This window comes from Euprymna scolopes, chromosome 30, assembly GCF_053919585.1.
Source record: "Euprymna scolopes isolate OS-2025 chromosome 30, ASM5391958v1, whole genome shotgun sequence".
Classification (NCBI taxonomy): domain Eukaryota; kingdom Metazoa; phylum Mollusca; class Cephalopoda; order Sepiida; family Sepiolidae; genus Euprymna; species Euprymna scolopes.
The window spans coordinates 40,765,667-40,789,466 of NC_136511.1; the positions used below are offsets into that span (position 1 = coordinate 40,765,667).

Genomic DNA, 23,800 nt, shown 5'->3' on the forward strand with positions numbered 1-23,800 from the left:
ATGGCAAGTGCTCGGCTGAGTTTCAATCTATGGTCCCCCCCCCTCGCCAAACTTTCACAAGAAACATCCGTCTAGCAGAAAACACTATCACTAGTTTCCCCCCACTCTTTATCTGTACCTAAACTTAAACATAGATTCCATGAGCAAAGCTTCTTTCTTCGAACTGCAAGCCTATGGAATTGTCTTCAGTTTTCCTGCTTTCCAGCTGACTACAATATGGTTGTCTTCAAGTCTAACATAAACAAGTTTTTGATGAGCCGTTGCATATAAGTTAACAAATTTACCGAATCTCCATTACTAATGATTACTATATTGTCCAATTTCTACTGTACACTCTTTAACCCTTATCCTCGAGTGGCCTCTCGGCCTTGATAAGTGGTGATGCCTATAAAAAAAAAAAAAAAGTGAGTGTACACATGAATATTGAACGCTGCAATGATGCTAATAATTCAAGAGACACAATTTACACTAAAAAAACTTGGAACAAAATCTTTGAACAAAACTGGGAATAAAATTTGGAAAACTAAATACAATTCAAGATAAACCAAGGACAAAAAAAGTTAAAGCAAGGAATGAAGAATCTGTTAGCAGTATAGTGGGAAGGAAGCTTATTCACTCAACCAGCAGGCTAAACTTACCTGAAGGACTGGGGTCCGATAGACCAGGAATTACGGTGGAGAATATATACTCATATATGGCTCCTTTACATACACACACGCTTGCTACTTGTATTCAGCTTTTCTCAAAAACTAAGTTATGTAATCTTTTTCTATCACATCTGATCTTGACCTTCAGCTGGTGCTTGAAGAACCGATGAGAAAAAGATTCGATTCCCTGGTCTTCTCTACGATGAGACATCCACACCACAATTTGTGCTAAAGCCAAGATTACAAGAAACACCATTTGTCTCTCCTTGTTTCATGTTGACCCAGCGTTAGCAATTACATAGGAGCCAGTCAGGAACAGAGAATGCTTTGGATTGCATCCTAGTCGATAATACTGCATATAATGTTATTTAAAAAAGTTAGAACACCAAATAACGTATCGTTTTTTTTGTCTTTTTACTAATTGAATAAAATTATTTACATTTTTTTCTGAAACTTTCAATTGTACATATCTTTTTTTTTCTTCATTCTGCTGGTATTAACTACAAGGGGTAGCCCCCACATGTGGATAAAGCAAAATATTTTTCTCGTCTACACTAATGATTTTGTCACTCGACCTTTTTAAATGAATGTAAAAATTTTTTTTTTTTTTTTTTTTTAAATCCTGATTCAATCAGAATCTGAGACTAGCTTCCAATTTTTGTTTTTTTGTTTTTTTTTGAGGAGAGAAAAGAGGTAGTGTAGCATCTGTTTTGGTGTCATGATATACTCCCTGGCATTATCTTCTTCTGTTATGCTGAATATGATAAGGTATTATCTATTTTGGGAAACTGTGTACAATATGTTCATTCATCATCATACAATCCCCCTCACACATTTCCATCTCGTTTTTAGGAGGATGAATCATCCCAGGCTTTACCTCTTTTTTTGGGGGGGGGATATAGTGTTGTATATTTTCATTACACATTCCTCCCAGGCATTATCTTCTCTTTGAGAGGATAGTCTACTTTCATTCCTCATGATATGATTCTTCTAGAATTACCTTCTATTTTTTTTATGGGGAGAGAATGTAGTACCTGTTCCATCATCATCTTCTCAGGAAGCATCTCCTTTTAGGGAAGGGCAGGTAGTGTAGTCATTATCTAAAGGTTTTGGGTTTGAATCGTGGTGTGAGATGTCTTTTTTTTTCGATTTTTTAAATTTTAATATTGAAGCAGGGTTATTTAAGCCATTTTTCACATAACTTTTTTTTTTTTTTTTTTTTTTTTTTTTTACTTTGCTTATTCTTAGATTTTCATTAACACCCCCCCCCCATCAACCACACACACCAAAAAACACCCGGAGGTTTATTTCAGACCTTTCCCCCCCCCCCGATGTTTTAAAGAAGTTTTAACGTTCGTTTTTCTGTTTTCTTTTGTTTTTCCGATTTTTACATTTAACATCGTTTGCCTTACGTTAGTTTTTTTTTGTGTTTTTTCGATTTTTTTTTTTTTAAAGTTTTAACTTTTTTTTTATGTAATATTTAAAAATATTTACTTCGCTTATTCTTATGTTTTGATTACACCCCCCCCCACACACACACACACCTCTAAACACCCGGGCAATGCCGGGTACCCCCCCCCCGCTAGTATTACATAAAAGTCACTTTGTGTTTACTTTCCTTGTAAGCTCGGATGTTTCAGAACCTATCTTTTGCAAATTTCACACAAAGCTAATTTATATTCCTATCAGTGTTCTTAGATATGTTTCAGACAGAAATTCATCCGATAAATATCGAGGAGGAAAAAAAAAAAAAAAAAAATTAATCTTAAACATGGAAATGTAAAAGGACTAGTTAAAACTGAAAAAGAGAAAGACAAGCCAAAAAAACTATGGTTCCCCGACTGATGCCTTGAATTTTAGGAGAAATAAAAATTAGCCCCATAAGGGTTTTTTAACCCCTAAAAAAAACACCCTGGAAATTTTCTCAGTGAAATATTACGTTTCCAGATGTATATTCATGTGATCTTGCTTTTGGGTAATTTTCAGCAAAATCTAATGATCGGAAAAGATTGTGTCTTGAAAATATTAATTTTTGCCATTTTGACCACTTGACTCCGCAACCAGAATTTTCATCTAAAATCCGAGAATGATACAACTACCCAAGGGAGGAAATGTAACTTCATGCAAAATTTCAGAAAAATGTAATGAGTAGTTATTAAGAATTTTGGGAACAAACAGATGAGGGTGAATGCTAAGGTCACAATCCGACTGTGTGTGCACCAACAAGATATTCAAGTAAAAAATTTATAAATTAAAATATTGCAGCATGAAGAATGAAAAAAAAAAAATAAAATAAAATAAAAATTTCAATTCAACATTATATAATCAATTCTTAATACTGCAATATAAAAAGTTATAAATTTATATATATTTTTTTTTTTTTTTTTTTTACTAGAAAATCTTGTCTTTTCTGATTTTAACAACTACTACTTTTACATGTCAGGGCTCTACATTGCAAGTGAAACAGTTGCTTTTGCAAGTGATTTTTCAAAGTGGCGACTAGATATAATGAAACGCTTATCTTTTGGCGATTGCATTTCTTTCACTGACAATCTTTCAAGGTTCACTGCGGAGTGAAAAATATCTTTGAAACTTTTAATAAAATGAACAAAGTAAAATTATTTTGATAATAAAAGTTTAATAGAACAATATACTCTTTTTTAAACGAAGGCTGTTAAAAAAAAAAAAAAAAAAAAAATCTGAAAAAAATTCAAGTATCAACATAAAATTTGGTGTATATATAGAATACACTCATTAAAAAAAAAAAAAAAAAAAAAAATTTACAGAAAAATATGATGTACATACTCGTCACAGAAAGATGTCATATTCTAAAAATCATGTGGGTTTGGCTAGTAACATTTCTATTTGGCTCGTAAACGAAAATATTTACTTGTTAAAGGTCAACTAAAGATAAATTTGTAGAGCCCTGCATGTTTAAATCTTAACCATATTTTTCATGTTCGCATTTTTTCCAGGTTTTGCTTTGAAATAAAATTTTCCTTGTTTCACTCGTTACCTGTGATTTATTAGCGACAGTACAGCTGAGCATTAGATCGAGACAGCAGTGAATTAATAGCGAGTTTTTTTTTGTTTTTTTTTATCTTGCTACATCATCTCCACTCTTCCCAGCCGATTTGAGGTAACATTACAGATTTGGTTGCTATGGTAACCAACAGCCAATCAAAAGACGCTTGTTACATACCTTACAGACTCAGATTTTTTTTAACATTAATTTTTGAATGAAAATTGAAATTTTTTTTTTTCAAAATATAGCTGAGAAAGCGACCTATGAACTATAAAAATAGTTTGAAATTGAATCGCAAAATGAGTGAGCAGTGAAGCCTTAAAGCAGTTCTAAAGGAGTAAAACTAACAATATTCAAACAATAGTGTTTGAATGATTATATAATTTCATACATTAGAAGTGTCGTTTACTAGAAGCATTATACGTAGGGAGGTAAAAGATTGGAAAGACTGGCACTGACAATGTGATACCACGTTGAAGACAAGGTTTCGTTGATAACAAATCAACCAACGTAAAAGATAATACAACAGAACTTTTTTTTATTCAATGCTAGCAGGCCACCCAACGTTGCCTGATCATAAAATATTAATGCAGAAATTAAATGTAACATTAAATTCCCTTAAAAAAAAAAAAAAAAAAAAAAAAAATACAAGCCGAGATCAAAAGACAGTCAAATATTAGGTCAGTTTGGTACGATGTTTATAAAGTGTTTTCAAACCTACTTATTCTTAACATAATATTAAACGATTCGCACATGAGCAGTTGTGAAATAGTTGACAAACAGAAAAATCCCAAGTACCATTTTTTTTCAATTTTCACCCCCCTTAGCATCCCGTTTTTCCGGATGAAAACTGATTATAAAATTTTCCACGTCTGAATACCTTATATACCAAATTTCAAGTCTGTAGATTAAAAATTTGTTGAGTAGAAAAGTTAAGTGTCCTCACTTTTATAGGTATGTTGAACTATCTTTGATTTAATGGAATCTCCATAATATTGAGGTTATAACTATAAAAAAATAATCCTAAGATTTTTCTATAAGCCACATTAAGAAAATGTAAAACATTTTGAAAGTTCTGCAGAAAATTATTTTATTGATTGAATTAGTATGGATAAATGTTTTAGTAATTAAGTTTCTATTTTCATATATATTCATTATTTGTTTTAATGTTTATTTTATTTATCACCGTTTGTTTATTCGTTTAATTTATGTAAATTTCAAAATTGATCTGCTCGAGCAATGATGCAAGAGGTAATAATCAGATCGATTAAGACAGAGGAGTTGCTTCCCTTGATCGAGTGAATTCCGAGTTTCAAATGATTGTCAATTATGTTCTTCCAAATTTGCAAAGTATCATGTAATTTCATTGCATCTAAGCGTTACATCTAACATAAGATTTATGTAGTTATTTTTTTTTTATCCGCATCTTCGTGTTAGTCTTCATAAAAAATTTTTTGGCAGCATTTCTACAAATGCCAACATGGCTTGATATTGAACAGATCGTTTTCGTGATGCAGAAGTTATTGTAAAGTTAAATAATAAATCGTTAATTATTTTTTGTTATTTGAATTGTTTGGACTATTATACTTATCTTGGTTGTTTTTTTTTTTTGTTGTCACAACGTTTCGGCCGATGTAACCTCCAACCATTTTCAGGTGCATTCACACTGGATGTCATTGGTGAATGGTTAAAAATGTTTATTTTTTTTTTTTTTGCTTTATCATTTACCAACAAACAGTCATTAGAAGTTCAAAATGCAAACAGCACCAAGTCTATTTCTTTAATAAATCCGGTCCATTGAAGATGAGAGATTACATCCACCAAAAAATGGGGGGAGGGGAAAAAAAAACAAAAAAACACCCAAGATGAGAACAGTAGTCCAAACAATCTGAATAATACAACAAAAAAAAAGTTATCAAACCTCATCTCAAAAATATACAAACAAAAAAAAACATTACAAAAGAAAAAAGACTTGGCGCTCTTTGCATTTTGAATTTCTAACGTCTAGGGAAGAAGAAAAAAAAAAAAAAAAAAAAAAAAAAAAGACATTTTTCACCATTCACCAATAACAATAGATCTACAGCAGATGTGCTTACAGTTATATCGCATAGGATTAGCAAATCTCTCGACGGTGGCAATCTTTCTAGGGCAATTGCTCTTGACATATCTAAAGCCTTTGATAGGGTATGGCATAAAGGTTTACTTCATAAGATCGCTAGCTATGGTATAGCTGGAAAAGTCTTCTCAATTATTAAATCATTTCTTTCTGATAGGTTCATAAGAGTAGTAGTTGAGGGGCAAAAATCAGAAGCTCACAGTATTAATGCCGGTGTCCCTCAGAGATCCATCCTGGGCCCAACTCTTTTCCTGATCTACATTAATGATCTTCCAAATCACATCCTTACATCATTTGTAGACATTTATGCTGACGACACTACCATTTATGGTACCACATCTAAGACAGTAAACGACCAAGTTCTCTCCAATTCTCTCTCCTCTGATCTTGAGCACGTAGTACAATGGGGAAAAGAGTGGCTGGTTACTTTTAATGCATCTAAAACCAAGCTTCTCTCTTTACATCATCAACATTCTAATCCACATTTGTCATCAATTGAAATGAATGGCTCTCGTCTTCAGGAGGCCTCAAGTTTTGACAAGCTTCTTGGCTTGACCATTACTCCTGATCTTAAATGGAACACGTACATCAAATCTGTTGCCAAGGCCGCTGGAAAAATGGTGGGATCTTTCTATCGATCCGGTAGATATCTCACTGCTGATGCTATTCTCTATCTATATAAGAGCCAGGTACGTCCAAGGATGGAATACTGTTGCCACATCTGGGCAGGAGCTGCTAGAAAGGACTTGTCCTGCCTTGATAGAGTTCAAAATAGACTTCGTAGCCTCGTAGGAGATGTCCTTTTCCCCTCCTTGCAACCTCTATCTCACAGAAGAGATGTTGCGAGTTTGTCTGATGTATTGTTATTTTCATGGAAAGTGTTCGACTGAGCTTCAATCTATGGTCCCCCCTCGCCAAACTTTCACAAGAAACACTCGTCTAGCTGTAAACACTATCAATAATTTCCCCCACTCTTTATCTGTGCCTAAACCTAAACGTAGATTCCATGAACAAAGCTTCTTTCTTAGAACTGCACGCCTGTGGAATTGTCTTCGGTTTTCCTGCTTTCCGGCTGACTACAATATGGTTGTGTTCAAGTCTAAAGTAAATAAGTTCTTGATGAGCCATTCCATATAAGTTATCAAATTTACCAAATTTTCATTACTAATGATTACTATATTGTCCAATTTCTACTGTACACTCTTTAACCCTTATCCTTGAGTGGCCTCTGGGCCTTGATAATGTGGTGATGCCTATGTAAAAAAAAAAAAAAAATAAATAAATAAATAAAAAAATAACATCCAGTGTTAAGTTCTACTTCACAAGATCACCAGCTATGGAATAGCTGGAAATGTCCTCTTAATTATTTAATCCTTTCTCTTTGACAGGCTTATTAAAAGTAGTCATTGATGGATAAAAGAAATCAGAAAGTCATAATAGTAATGCTGCCATCCCTCAAGGTTCCATCTTGGGTTCAACTCTCTTTCTGATCTTCATCAATGATCTCCCAAATCATATTCTTATATCATTTGTAGATATTTATGCAGACAACACCATAATCTATGGCAACATTTCAAAGGCCGACAATGACCAAGATCTTTTTGATTCTCTCTTTTCTAATCTTGAGAACGTGATGCAATGAGGAAAAAGGTGGCTGGTTAATTTTAATGTATCAGAAACCAAGCTCCTCTCCTTTCATCACAATCGCTCTGACCCCATCACACCTCAACTGAAATGAATAGCTGTCGTCTTGGAAGATCCATGTCTTGACGAGCTTCTTGGACTAACCTTCACTCCTGATCTGAAATATAACACATACAAATATGTTGCCAAGATAACTCCAAAAATGGTTGGATCACTCTACTGCTCCAGAAGGTACTTTACTACCGATACATTCCTCTATCTGCATATGAGCCAGGTATGCACTAAAATGGAGTATTGTTGTCACATCTGAGCAGGAGCTGCTTGCCGTGCCCTATCCAGACTTGATCCAGAGTTCAAAGCCAGCTTTGAAACCTAGTAAGTGATGCCCTTTTCTCTTTCCCCACAGAAGAGACGTTGTGAGCTTGTCTCTGCTCTATTGTTTTCATGGCAAGTACTCCACCGACTCCAATCTATGGCTCCTTGCCAAACTTTCACACACACACACACACAAAACAAAAAAAAAAAAAAATTTTAAATTAAAAACACTTGACTAGCTTGGTGTATGATTATTTCCGGTTAATTTCAGAGTTATGTGACCAGTAATTTTAGAGTTTATCATTTTAATACACACACAATTTTATACACAGAGTAATGATATCCACATTGTATTAAATTCTACTTAGAAAGCCACTGTTGTGCAACACATGCGCTAAGTCTTACTCTTTACCATTATTCTCCATTCATAATTTTGATTTTATCACAGGAGGGTAGATGATTTCCTATGTGTGGTTACTTATGAACAAGTATTACGAGTAATACCTGGTGTGGTATCAAAATTTGGACAGGCTATACCGCTTTCTCCGAAGGAAGCCCTTTTCCCTCAATAAGTTACGTGTTCAATAAAGGATTCTGTTCAAAATTCCTGCACAACTTGCAGAGTTCGATGAGAGGCACCTGGAGAATGTCAGGTTACATTGGATTATTCCTATTGTTCTCATGTTTCAGCCAAACTGTAAATCAAAAGATGCGAAATTACTAGAATGTCCCTTGTTTTAGGACCATTCTTCACCCATAGATAATTTGAAAAAAAAAATTTTTTTTTCCTTTACTTTTCATTGTTGAAATTTTTTTTTGACTTTATTCTGCAAGATTTTATGTTTTGAAACTTCTGCATGAAAACAGTTCTTAAAAAAAAAAAATAAAATAAAAAATAGAAAAAAAAAATAGAAATTAGTAAGTGAAGTCTAAAAAGAGATTAGTTGTGAACGGAATAAGAAATTTTAATTTTTTAAATTATTTACAAGAAAAAAAAAAATAGTAAAAGAAATCATGGAAGATCATTATATATATATATATATATATATATATGAAAAGAAGAAAATACAAGAGCTTTTTTAATAGAATTCTTCTCCACCTTCACCAACATAATTTTATTTATATAAACACAAGTGTATGTGTGTGTGTACATGTATAGTATTTTGTGTATACGCATAGATATTCCAAGTGTAGTTTTCTTCATAGAGATCGAATAAACAATCCTTTGAATCTTACAAATTTTTTTATATAAGAGTGCTCAGCAAAAAGTAGAGCAATATTTTGTATGAATCTTTATGCAAACATTTCAGGCTAGACATGTGTATACATGATTTAGCTAGAACCTGAAGCATGCTAACGTTTTAGCGGAACAAAATCTTAAAAGGAAACTGAATATAAATCCAAAGAAAATTACAATTGGAGGACATCATGCCACCAGAATATCAGCATCCACTCAAACTTAATTTACTGTTCCATCTCAAAGCTTCTTTTTAAAAATAATTTTGTTTTTCCACTTATTCTGGTCACATGATATCCGAATAGAAAGGTTATTTTTGTCAAATTCCTGTTTAAGATAATGGCCTGGTTAAACGTCAACATATCTCATGGTTTTAGCAGAAATGTCTATATGAACGAAAAAAATATATATATCATGTATCCGCATTAAATATTCTAAGGAGATATTTTATGCATAGATTTTCAATATTTACTCTAAAAAAGGTGCTCAGTATGTTGAGTAGAACTAGGTTGTAAGTTATAAAAATATAACTATGTCAATTAAGTTACAGACTTCCAGGTTTCATTCCCATATAGAATCGTTAGGAAAAAATGCAATTTTGATTCACTATGTGGATGAAACACTAAAGCATCTGCGTAGCTTAATTACCATAGTTATATTTTTATAACATTGCATGTATAAAATATTAGTGTGCGATTCTGCCCTGACCAAATATATTCTGTAATTGTGCTGCAGCTTGCACGACTCGACATGGTTATATAATGTCAAAGAAAAGAAACGTCATGATACCAAATCAAAAAGATACAAAGGACTTTGGGCATGGGTGATTTGAGAGAGAGAGAGAGAGAGAGAGAGGGTGTAGGGAGGGAGGAAGGAAAGGAGAGGATGTATCCTAATTTTATCTTCAATTTTAGAGATTTGGTTTGGCTGCTGTTAGTCATAGGAACCCTTTAAGGATTATTTAATGCCGAAGCACGATTAATTAGAAATTATTCATTGGACACAAAGTTGTTATTCTAACATCGGGGGGGGGGGGTGTACGTGTTGCATGTTCATACCTTTCCCAATGAGATTAGAGGGTAAATGATCACAAACTAGATAAGATATGAAAGTGTAGGAGACGTGTTATTGATTAAGGTCAATCACAGAGAGACCGACTCTTTGATAAAGAAATCCACAAATCAGTTAGGCAAAGGAGAGAAAAACTATGTTGGGAGGGGGGGGGAATAATAATAAAAAAAAGAAATCAACTTTAAAAAAATAAAAACTTATTAAATGAATGAATTCAACGGGCAATGACAACTGAAGGAAGAAAAATGCAAAGGGAAATAATCGATGGAAAAGAAAAAGGGAGATAAAAAAAAAAAAAAAAAAAAAAAAGATTCACGACACGGTGCTTTCAGAAATTAATTAGTTAAAGCACAGATTAACCAGAATATTTGAATTTTGTCTCCAAACTTGAATTCAAGCCAGAAATTGTTTTCTCATATACAGTTTCAAAGATTTGAAACCAAATATTACATACATGTTGGTTCTTATTTAGAATTCAGTTTTAAAAAGTAAAATTACAAAAAAATGATGTATAAACCCGTCATGGAACAAAGATATATTCGAAAAATCATGTAAATTGATCAAGTATTTTTTGTTTTTCATCACGAAAATCAAATTTTATGGCAAGCAAGCTGGGGCCAATGTTATATTAGAATGTGTTAAAATTCAAATGCCAGGATTCAATTCAATTATCAAAGTTTTCGTTTTATTTAAGTTAAAACTTTTTTGTATTGCTAAAATCATAAATTTTGATTTTCGTAGTTAAGGGAAATTTTTTTTTTTTTTTTAAATACTTCAATTTATGTGATTTTTGGAATATGACATCTCTATTCCATGAGGAGTACATACATAAAAAAGAAAAACATACAGAAAAACGTTAGGTCAAATTCTAAATACAAACCAACATTTTTTCTATTGGTCAACACAGTAAACGTTTCAAAATTTTAGAAAATGTACTGTTGAGGAGAAAATAATTATTGGCTTGAATTGAAGTTAAAAACAAGTCAAGGTAGTTTTTTTTCTGTTCTTATCTAAAGAAAAATCTGAATTTTTAATGTCATTGCATAAAAAGAACTGGGAAAAAAAACAAAACTTATTTCAAAAGTAATTTTTCCACTTTCCTTCCAGAAAAACAAAAATGGCTTGTAACTAATTATAAAGTCTCATATCGTTCTGTCTTACGATATACCAACTGTTTGGCAGGTCATCTGCTGCCAAGGTACCATCTATTTTAAATGATCCGTTAAATAAAATTGGACACTAGTTGCTAATTTTACTTATAACTATAGTATTAGATATGTAAACAATCCCTCAAATCCTGGTAAGCCATAACAGTATTAGGGAAACTCCCAAAACGAGGATTCAATAAAAAAAAAAAAAATAAAATAAAAAAATGCAAAAAAAATTTTCAAAAAGGTGTGTGTGTGTGTAAGAAAATAAAGATGCTTGTCTAGAATTCAACCCAATTTAAAAAAAAATCTTCAATGTGCATAAAAATGTCATATCCCAAAAATCATAAAAATTGATCAAATAGTTTGTTTATAAAGAAAATTGTTAAGCAATTTTAAATATTTATGTGAAATAGCATTACAAGACTGATAATGCAAGTTTGAATTGTTTTTCAATATGGTGACACGAGAATGTCTCTTTTTGCTTACTCATAAAATTTGATTTTCTTAGTTAAAAATAAATCTATTTGATTAATTTATGATTTTTGGAATATGACATTTACATTCCATGACTGGTATGTATATGAAAGATTTTTCTATATTTTTGTTTTGTTATTTTTAAATAGATTGAATTCTAGACAAAAAGTTCTGTATAAATTACTCCAATGCATTTTTTATCTGCAGTTACAAATAACATTTATATTTTTTTCTTGACAAAAAAGAAAATTTTTCTTCAATTACTGACCGCATCAATTCCTTTTTATTTATTTTAAAAATAAAAATTTTTTTTAATTATTTTGTTGAAAGTGGGAGGAGAGGGAAAATTTTTGGAAGAATGGAAGGAAAGGGGACATGATACATCATGAAATGGTGTAAGGATTTGTTTTTTTTGTTTTTCAATTTTTTTTTCTTTTCTTAGAATTATTACTCCCCACCCCCTCACAATAAATGTCATGTTCATAGTTCGTCTCTCACAATTGTGTAACGATTCCTGGATGGTTTTAACTTTTTAAATGTTGATTCTGGTGGACTTGTTGGCCCTCTGTCACTGTCTCCTGGAATGTTAGCATGACTTGGACCGGGCTGCAATGAAAACAAACGTTTACATTTTGTGATTAAAAAATAAATAAAAATTTATTCATATAGTTTAGTTTGTATAAAAATCCAAAATGACAAAATGATTGGTTACTAAATATTTTTTAGAAAATAAAAATGTGAAAAATGCATTTCTTTTAAAAACTTATCACATTTGTCGGATGAGAACAAAAATCATGAGAATTCAAGGTCTTATCTGATCCTTACTTCTCCATATCGTCGAAAGTATTCTCTATATTACACTTTGAAAATGTTGATAACTCAAAAACTAGTCACTAGAATTTCAACCACAAACTTTTCAACTTCATACGCTGTAAGATTTTGTATTATCTGGATTCATCAAACTACTCTTCTCATCTTTACTGTCATTTTCACGTACACCTTCAAGTGTATCTAGTCAAACTCCGAAATGTTTCTGTCGAACTTGGGAATTTGGACAGAATTTCAAACAAAACCTTTTATTTACTTCATGCTCTTATTCCATCAACTATGATTGGATAGAAGTCTTAATTTGCAATTGTATTATTCGGTCGCCCACACTGAGAATTGAACCTTCAACCTTCAGGAGAAGGTCACTTTTACAATGGATTTTTTCAAGTATTCTAAGTATTGCACCATGTGTCCTTGCAGACAAATCAGATTCCAGAGTAAAGTTCAGGAGTTCAAGACGCACAACTAAAAAAGGTCAGAGTTTACATCGACCAAAACATTGCGAAAATAACACTCAAGATGAAAACAGTAGTCTGAAGAATCCAGATAATAGAAATAACCAATCTCCATCTCAAAGATTAAGAAACATGCAAGATTTCATTGGTTACAAAATTTCATTATGTAAATAGCCTTGAAAAGCAGAGACTGCAAACAAGAATTTTCACGCAACTACATCTCATTCACATTTAGCAACCGGCTCAAATTAGTCATCAAAAAGTCCTGTTCTGCATATACGAGGGTCATTTCAGGAACAAAGCCAATTTTTTTTTTGTTTGTAACTCAAAAGTTGAGCTATAAAGACGAGTGGTATCATTAAAAGAAGCAACCATTTTTGCTCCAAAATTTATTTTCTACATAGTCACCAACAGTCTCAATGCACGTTTTAGCAGGAATTCAATTTAAACTAAGCCCGTCTTTTAGGCTTACATTACGCATCCATCATATAATTCACTCATTATTTCAATGCAACACATGTCCTTAACTCTCACTGGTAAAGTTTTACTTCCAACATCACACTTCATACACATACCTGAAAAACTCTTTCCTTGGTACACAGTAGTAATTGTTTTACCTACAGAAACTGTTACGTTTAATATGAAATCCAATTGTGATTATATTTCAATGTTATTATAACTTTGTTTTTTTTTGTTTTTTTTTTTTTAGAGCTTCACTACATGCTAGAGAACAGAAAGTCAATTGTTCTTTTTTGCTTATAACATGGGTAGTTTTAGGTTATACTCAAGTAATTGCAATATACAACATATGCTAACACACCGGTTCTCATTTGATCACCAAAGTTAAGCAATATTGAGCCTGGTATGTACCAGATGGATGATCATTTTGGTAATATTTGGTGCAGCATGTAGGAGGACCGACACATTGCAAAAATTGCAAAATATCTCCCTTGATCGAACTATATAAGTAACTAGGGATTGTTTGTGAACTTGATATTCTCATGAAAATTCCCTCTTTAGATGAAGCGGATTCAACCCACCTACAGGAGAGTGCTGCTTCGGTACAGTAATTGCTAAAGAGCTAAACTTTTTTTAAATTCCTTTTCACCTTAAACAAGGTATATTGCCTTTGGAACATAAGGGGATGCTATTTAGGATCATGTTTAACAGGTGTGTGAGGAGCAGCAAGAGATCTATTCACAGTACAATTAAACTTCTACAGGTTAGTACAGTCAGGGAAGCAGGAAACTGAACGAATTCTAAAATCTAGCAGCCTGATAAAAAAGTATTAGAATAGGTTTTCTAAAATCTAGAGACCTCAATAGTGCAGAGGTGGGATTTTGCTGCTTTTGGGTTAGTCAAGTTTTGTTTTTATTTGGAGGGAGGTGTCAGCATTCTCGCACAAATTGAACTCATCTAGGATTGGCCAGGCTCAATGTTGCTTAACTATAGGATCTAACCTGAACATGTAAACACATTGAAAAAACACTTGTGAGCAGTGTTTGAAACAATGAAGTTAGGAGGAGGAGGAAGAAGAGGATAGAAAATGTATTTTAACCATGCGACTACTTACATCTGTTGCCTTTGGTGCTTCTGTCGGATCTGGTCCATGATGAAATTCACGATGCAGTTTGCCAGAGTGCAAATCATCAATAAACTGTTTTAATAAACCACTTTTCCTATTTTTCCAAATGAGAAGGGGAAAAAAAAAAAAAAAAAAAAAAAAAAAAATTAAATGCAGGGAGTTTCAATTTTTAGTAAAATAACATTTGGTTCTTGTCCAGAATTCCCTTTGATTAAAAAAAAAAAAAAAAAAAAAAAATCCAAAAGTTATTTAAATTGATCAAATAGTTTTATTGAAGCGATCAATGAGAATTTGTAGATATTGCAACAAAAATTTGAGATCATTTTCAAGATGGTACAAGATAGTCACTGTTCAGATACTCATAAAATTTTATTTTCTTTATAAAAATAAATCTGCTTGATCAAGTGACACAATTTTTGGAATATGACCTTCTGTTCAATCATAGGTATGTACATCTTTTCTTTATTTTGCTATTTGATATTGGAGAATTCTGAACAAGCACCTTGCACTTTTATCACTAACTAAATGGCTCTTTAGATGACGAGAAGCAATTTCATAAATGGGATTTGACCATTGGTTGGTTTCATGCTAATTTATTGACCATTAAAAGAAAATGCTAAATAGGACTTAACCTTATGTTCGAGTTATTAGAACATTTCTGGTTCCTGACCTATCTAAAAATAAAAATACACATGCATAATTAAAACGGGTTCATGTTAAAATTTTGTTGCAGCTTAATGGTAGTTGCGATCAGAAGTATTCACAAATCTGCCATACACATCCGAATAAAAGATCATAATAGAATTTAAAAGAATAAATTATAATTCAAATAAATATAGACATGTGGAATAACTTGTGTTCGAAATTATTGTGAAAGACTTTTATACAAAGGTCACTCAAGGGTAAAGGTTAATGAGTGTATTGTAATCAATGAGACAATATCGTAATAATCATTACGAGTGGAAATTTGGTAAATTGATTATTTAAGGGGACGGCTCATCAAGAACTTGTTTATGTTGGACTTGAAGATTACCATATTGTAATCAGCTGGAAAGCAGGAAACAGAAGAGAATTCCACAGGTGCACAGTTTTAAGGAAACTGTTCATAGAATCTACGTTTAGGTTTAGGTACAGATACAGAGTGGGGGAAATTATTGATAGCGGTTTCAGTTAGACAAGTGTTTTTCATGAAAGTTTGGCAGGGAGGGGGGGGGCATAAATTGGAGCCCAGTTGAGCACTTGCCATGAAAATAATGATAGAACAGAGACAGGTTCACAATATTCTGTGGGGAAAGAGTTTGCAGGGAAGAGAAAAAGGCATCCGCTACTAGATGACAAAGTTTATTTTCAACTGTCAAGGCAGGATAAGGTGCTTCTAGCAGTTTCTGTCCAGATATGGCAACATACTTGGCTCTTATGCAGGTAGAGAATTGCATCAGCAGAACGATCCCACCATTTTTCCAGCAACCTTGACAACGGATTTGATGTACATGTTCCATTTCAGATCAGGAGTAAAAGTCAGACCAAGAAGCTTGTCAAAACCTGGAGCTTCCAAGACGAGAACCATTCATTTCAATTGATGCCAGAGCGTTGATGATGGAAAAAGAGAAGCTTAGTTTTAGACGCATTAAAATCAACCAACCACCCCTTTCCCCATTGCACCACATGAAGATCAGAGGAGAGAGAATCAGAGAGATCATAGTCATTTACAGCCTTTGAAGTGTTGCCATAGATGGTAGTGTTGTCAGTGTAAATGTCTACAAATGATGAAAGGATGTGATTTGGGAGATCAGTGATATAAATCAATAAGAGTTGAGCGCAGGATGGACCCCGGGGGGACTCCAGCATTAAAACTGAGCTTCTGTTTCTGCCCATCAACCACTACTCTTATAAATCTATCCAAGAGAAATGATTTAATAATTAAGACATTTCCAGCTATACCGTAGCTGGAGATCTTGTGGACTAGACCTTTATGCCAAACCTTATCGAAGGCCTTTGAGATGTTAAGAGCAATCGTCCTAGAAATTAAGTCTCCGTCAAGAGATTCGCTAATGCTATAAGATATAATAATTAGCACACCTGCTGTAAATCTAGCAGAATGGAAACCATATTGCAGGTCACTGAGCAGGTTATTTTTGATGAGATGATGGACTTCTCTCACAGTGATTCCAGCAACTTGCTCATGATGCACAGGAGACTGATTGGTCTGTACTGAGAGGGTTGGTTGGTTGGTTGTTTTTGTTTTACGGCATATCAACCCTTTTCAAGTTATTTAATGCCGAATCCAAAGAATTTGAAGAAAATTTTTTTTAATAGAATATATTTGCTGTTTTCACGTCGGTTTCTATTTAACCCATAGTTGGGACCCTAACAGGTACTACCACTCTGGGTCAGAGTGGACCTGGGAGCAATGGTAATTAAAGGGTGGCTCCACACTCCCCAAAGCCCACAAGCTGGGGCCTCACCACTGGATATAGTTTAAGGTCATATCCAGGACCCCCATTGAGGGACTTCTACCCTCAGCAGGGGGGGGGGGGGCAGTCGGCGTATTCTAATGCCCCACCAACAGGGCCTGTACTGAAAGGGAGATGCCAGATTACCTTTATTTTTAAATACAGGCCATACTGACGAGGTTTTCAAGGATGTTGGGAAACGTTTCTCCTTAAGACAACGCTTAAACAGCTTTCTAAGTATGGGAGCTAATTCTGGTGCCTTTTCAGCACTATAATAGGGATGCCATCAGGGCCAGTTGCTCTGCTGGAATCAAGGTTTTTTTATTAGCAACATCACGCACAGCATGTATGTCGCATAGCATGCTTTCAGACAAAGGAGGAAATATACTGGGGGAGGGGTAGCAGCCCTTATTGCATAGGATAGAATTAGCTGCAAAGTTCTCAGCTAAGTGTTTGGTTTTGGACCTGAAGTAATCTCGTTAGTATCAAACATTGATAATGGTTGCGATAGAACACGCGCTTCTGTTCGGGACCGTTTGTTATTCGCCAAACAAAACTGGTGGGAACCAAGCCACTGCTCAGCTATTTTGGACTTGACTAAGCATACAAATCTCTTGCATTCTTTATTACTCTTTTATAATGGTTGCTGGCAATCCTGAACATGGCTTTACTCTCAGTACATCTATTTCGTTGTAAGCAATGGAAAACGTGATTTTTGTGTGCAATAGCAGCAACACATTCTATAGAGAACCACGGCTGGCTGTTAGGTTTTGGCTGGAATTTTTTTTGAGGGTATGAAGCGGTCAATACAGACAACCAATCTGTCAGGCCCGATACTATAAAGGACATGTTCTTTTTAAACATGGAACGCAGAGGTATATCCAATATAAATGTATGGAAGCTATCCCAATCAGCCATAGAGTATCGATATACTGTACATTGGAGAGGTACAGCTGAGGACTTATTACATTTTTTTTTATCTCAACCGAGACAACAGTGATTGGAAGATTTCAGTGGAAACAGAACGGAAGATGAACATAGCTCAGGGCAAGTTGTGAGAAAAAGGTCTAGAGGACTTGCATACTAACCATCAGTGTCAGGCACACGGATGGGTTCGTGAACAATCTGAGGTTAGGTCATAAGCAATGGAGAAATCGTGACAGAACCTCCCCTCGTATCTTGTTTGAGTGGGCTAAACATTCCACATTTAAGTATCCACAGACATGAACGTAATCCGAAAGATGAGCAGACAGTATATGGTCAATTTTCTCAGCTATGCTCTTAAAGACAGTAACTCCGCTGTTGATAACGGGCAAATATGAATGCAGTGCTGTGAGCAAGTGCAACCAGAATAGCAGGAGACCGCAGAGAGAACTGGGAAGGAGGTTGTAAGAGAAAAATAAAAAAGAAGTCAAGAAGAAAAAGTAAAAAAGGAACTGGAAGGTGTAACTTACTCTAGATTTTCTCGAACTGCATGTGGGAAAAGGTACATGTGTCGAAAACTGTCGATGGCCAAAACAGGCAAATCATTTGTCGTCTTTCCCAAATGATGCAAAGGATGAGTGAACTTCAATCCATCAGCTGTTAAGAAATTTACATTATCTGAAAAGGAAAGAAATTTTTGAGTCTTCAATTTTTAGTTTTGTTCACAAAAAAAAAAAAAAAAAAAAAAAGTGGTGCATTCCAGGGCATTTATAACATTGATGAAGACTCAAAGGCTTCAGTTGGGAGAAACTTTGGCTATCTCAAACCATTAAGAGGAGCATGGCATAGAAAGTACGAGATAACAGATGAAGACAACCACATCTGTTAAGTAACATCTGCATCTTCCAAGATGCAAAATAAAAAAGATTTTTGGCATTGCCTCGTTTTTATCTTTTCATTTATAAATCTTTAATATCTGCAAATAAAATACAACTTCAATCATGAAAATAAGAGTACCCCCCCCCCAAAAAAAGGAGTATCCACATTGTTAAGTTTAAAAAATTTGTAATGATTTTATGCTTTTTGACAACACATCCCATGTTACGCCTGAATAGAACTGACAATTTTCTATAATTTGATGACGAAGACATGCTCAACATTAAGCTCAAGTCATGAATTGCAGAAGAGAGATCCTAAAATTAAACTGCCCAGCAATTAGAGATCATAATACAACAATCAAAATGACTACCTTTAAAAAAAAAAAAAAAAAAAAAAAAAAAAACTTTTGTTCAAAAGTTTAAAATCTTAATTTTTTTTTTAAGTCAAACATGGAGTAATAATTTTTGACTACGAATCTGCAGAAGATAAAATTATGAACTTGTCATGGTCTCATCTCACCACTCCCATTTTTCTTTGTAAACAAGATTGTTGGCCATGACTGACATATGACAAGCAAGCTAATGGCTTCCATTTGTTTTGATCACAAAAAACAAAAATAAAAATAAAATAAATTAAAAACTTGAACATTTCGCAACAGACTTAATTTTGAACCAAAATCAATATAAACACCTTCAATCAACACCAAAAACACTCAACTAAAAACATGGTTGGGAATTATGGCCATTTGCTTGTTTAGCAGCACCATTTTTGTACCATCAACATCCTTTCATAAAGCATACGCTTTCTCAGTAAAAATTTCCCAAAACGGTTAGAGAGCATAGAGCCTCCCAAATCATGACCGACATGACTGAGCCCAGCAGTCAAAGACAGCAACAGTAGTTCAAAGTCCTTTTAGGACTAACTACCACAAACTACCTGCCTGCGATACACAATTCTTTGCCACTTGCTGCCTTCTAACACTCCTATTTATAGCCAGCGACTCCAGTTTCCAGTGGCTCCAGCTTTGTGGCTGGACTGGTAGCGAAACCACTAGGGTTGTAACCCCAGTGGTTCCAGCTACCAGTGCCCACCGACGTCCAGCCACAAGTTCCCAGTGCCCACCGATGTCCAAACACTATGATATAAAACCTGTGCTTTTGTCTCCATTTTGCTGCACTGAAACATTGAAGGAGGCTGTCTCAGTCTTTGTCAACCTTCCTAGAGCTAATGATTCAAAGAAGTTTTCCAGTTTGCAAACCTCAATTGCTTAAGGAGTAACTAGGTTCTGCCCATCACCTGACTTCCATACTCCTTTGTCTATTAGCCAGACAAAGTACAATATCTGAGACTGTGCTTGGTCTTAATTCCTGAGTAGGACAATGAACGCTGTCTCCTCATTTCCAATTTTTTTCTCACAAACTGAGCAAACGGTTGTGCCACTTATGCTTCACTTGAGTGGTCTGGGCCGTTCTTGTAAAGTTATTGCTTACTTTTGTACTTTAATTTTCCCCATCTAAATTTCTTGATAACTTTATTTTTTTTAAATTCTTTGACAAAATTTGCTCTCAAATACAAGGCCTTTACTGACCAAGTGTTACTAAATGGATTAACATCCGATACCCAAAACATAAATAAACAAAAAAGAATTGGCCAAAAGAAAATTAAATATGGCAATACTGGACAAAGACTTAACATAATCAAATCTTGAAGAGAAAAATCCAGATTACCTCGAGGATTGTACAAGAAACCATGACAAATGCAAGTGTGCCAAGGGAGAGGGAGATTGATCCTTGGACCTTTATTATTATTCTTACTCATAAATAACCTCCCTGATAAAATGGTCTCCCAGATAGGTATATTTGCTATATAACAGACATGAGAGGAAAACACATGAACAAATATCCAAACAAACCTTAGAGGAAGACCTCTCGTCTATAGTGGAATGGGGACATGAATGGATGGTAACGTTCAATGCTGCCAAGATAATACTTTTTTCCTTTAATAACTATCTTCTCAACCACCGATAACCACAGCTAATGATACTCTACCTAAAGCTTTTCAAACTTCTCAGCTTAACATTCACAAGAAATACGTCGAGGGCATTGCCAAGACTGCTGCGAGGAAGGTGGGCTCTCTAGCATGTTACAAAGTTACTTATGACAGAATATCCTGTAACTCTAAAGACCACCATTCGCCCATGAATGGAGTATTGTTGTCACATTTGGGCTAGTGCATCTGCTACTAGTCTCTCAGGATTCAAAAAAGTGATCAACCTAATTGGTCGCACACTGTCAACCAAACTCCAACCTGCCTTAACGAAATGTATCCCTATACCTATTTTACAAGTATTTTAATGAAAATGCACCAACAAACTTCAAGCCATTGTACACTGTCAACATAAATATCCCTGACTAACCCAACAAGCGGCAAAATCCCACCCCTACACTGTAGAGATCCCTAGATTCCAGAAAACTACTCAAATAGTTTCTTCCTTCAATTTGCTAAATTTTAGAATTCCCTTCCAGGTCCCTGCTTCCCCAAGTGTACTGGCATACAGAAGTTCAAGTGCAATGTGGACAGACATCTTCCAGTTCAACTACCAAACAGTAGCCGACTACATCAAAATGGCATGGTGCCTTGTGTGGGGTAAAAAAGCAAAAAGTTCTCACCGATGTCCAGCCACTAGTTATGATTCCATCGACTGATACTAATATACAATCCCCATTGCCATACAAAGTTACTTTTTCTTAAATTTCTTGGTAAATAAAACATCTTATTGTTTTTAACCGATCATCTGTGTCATCTTTTTGACACTGCTGTTACCTCTTTGCTTTGTGTCTACATTGTTAGTTGTACGGTCGATTGGTACCATCAACCCTTTCAACCACCTGCAAAAAAAAAACTTTAATTTCTTAGTGATTGTAATGTGAAAATGTACGAACACTACACCGGCCACGTTTATACTTTGCGTACAGAGATGAGATCCATATTAAAAACGTTTTCTATTCAAATTTTTGCAAAATAAAAAAAGTAAATAAATAAAGGGGGGGGGGATACTCACTTTTCTCTCCTAATAATTGTTTTGCGACTTCTGCCGTGAATTTTTCTACAATTTCATGATCATCCGGATTATGGAAGAGAATGAGGAAAGGCAAACCTTCTTCCGTAAGTTCCTACAAAAGAAAACACAAAAAAAAAAGAAAAAAAAACGTATCTTTCAATTTCATGAAAGGCTGTTCTTGAGAAACAGATTGAAACATCTTTCTCCTCAAATCTTTCTTAGAGTTTATATACGAGATCCATTGTTTTTTCTGCTTCTCATAAAGGTGGTTCTCTATTGCTCCAAACACTCATACCAGAGACTATTCTTTATCTGTGTGGATTGCTGTTGTCATATTTGAGCTGAGAAATTTGTTGCATTTAAATTTGCTATCCACCTCCCCTCTCACAAATGTGATGTTGATAATCTTTACTATAAATATGTCACGTGTTCTTCAGAATTGTTTGACCTTTTCCCTGCTTCTGTTCTTTCAGTTCATTTGACGGTTTGATCTAATGGTCTTCTTCAATTCACCGATTTAATAACTGTAATACAGCATCCTATTCCAGTAGATTCTCCCACCCTCAAGAATTGCAGATTTGTGAAACTTTCTTTGGACTCTTTCTTGTACCCATAGTATTGGTCTTCAAGATCCAGGCCAATAAGCATCTGTCTTTGCGAGAATCAGGTTTCGTTCTTGTTAGTTCCTTACATGTTCCTGCTTTGTCTCAAGTGATCCCCATAACAAATCAAAATCTAACCAGGGATAAAACAGATTGGAAGTCAATTTCTAAAAACTGTCCAACACCTGACGACAGCATGTAAAACAGATGCTCACTCAAATATGAAGATTCACCTCCTCCCACTGCTACTCTTAACAGTTTCCCTTTTATTACACCATCCACTTTTGTGATGTCATTCACCGCACAGAAAACCTTTTGTCACACCACTACATCTTCTTTCTGTTTAGAACAAGACATTTCTTATGCATTTCAAAGAATGATCTTCAGTTTTAACGGTAAGTCAGAGTTTATAATACTTAGATCTGAAGTTTGAATCATCCGACGATACAGTTAAATCCATACTGATGAGTACGGAAGGAGTATAAAACGTGTGTGTGTGTGTGTGTATATATATATATATATATATAACAATAGAAAAGTACAAGCATGAAAAGTAATATGGTTAAGCTTAAACATGGAAAAGTAAAGGACTAGTTGTTAAAACTGAAAAAGCAAAGGACAAGATATTCTAGTAAAAAATATAAATTTATAACTTAAAATATTGTAGCATTAAGAATTGATTATATGTTATAAATTGAATTTACAAAATTCTTAATGAGTTATATATTTATATTTTTTACTGGAAAATCTTTTCTTTTCCAGTTTTAACTAGTCCTTTGCTTTTCCATGTTTAAACTTAACCATATTACTAATGCTCACATTTTTCTATCGTAATCCATGATTTTTCTAGGCTTCTAATAAATTGACTTGTTCTTTGTTCAGTTTTTCTTATCTTTTGCCCCCATAAACATACACGTACTGCTTTCAATAAAATCCATGATTATTTCCCTTTCATTCTGTTTCACTTGTTACTTTTTTCGTGAGAGCAGTGAATTGGTAGCAACAGTAGTTGCTAAAGCAACGTGGTTGCTTAGAAACGAGTTCTTATGTTTTTTACGATTTTGAATACCAGTAAATACATCATAAATTTTTTTTTACTGAACGAAAATTGAATTTTTTTCACAATATAGCTGAGAAGGTGATCTATAAAGCTGTAATAATTGTTTGAAATTTTGTCAAAAAGTGAGTGACCGGTGAAGTTTTAAAGCAGTTCTAAATGACTAAAACTGCCACTTAACCATATATTCAAACACTACACTATTTGAATGATATCAGAAGTGAACATTCCAAATTCAAATGTATATTTATTTTTATATTTTATTGTGACTTGCAC

At 34.1% G+C, this 23,800-nt stretch overlaps 1 protein-coding gene across 1 annotated transcript in view; it reads right to left on the reverse strand.

Moving 5' to 3' along the window:
* Positions 1-11,944: 11,944 nt before the first annotated feature.
* The window catches only part of LOC145254765 (endoplasmic reticulum resident protein 44-like), a 121,440-nt gene continuing 109,584 nt past the window's right edge, over positions 11,945-23,800 (reverse strand). The window contains exons 10-13 of the mRNA XM_080113529.1: positions 21,866-21,977; positions 18,456-18,603; positions 14,537-14,642; positions 11,945-12,286 (exon numbers count right to left, since the gene is read on the reverse strand). Coding sequence (XP_079969655.1) covers positions 12,161-12,286; positions 14,537-14,642; positions 18,456-18,603; positions 21,866-21,977 — 492 coding nt within the window. The 3' untranslated portion in view covers positions 11,945-12,160. The remainder of the gene's footprint in view (positions 12,287-14,536; positions 14,643-18,455; positions 18,604-21,865; positions 21,978-23,800) is intronic.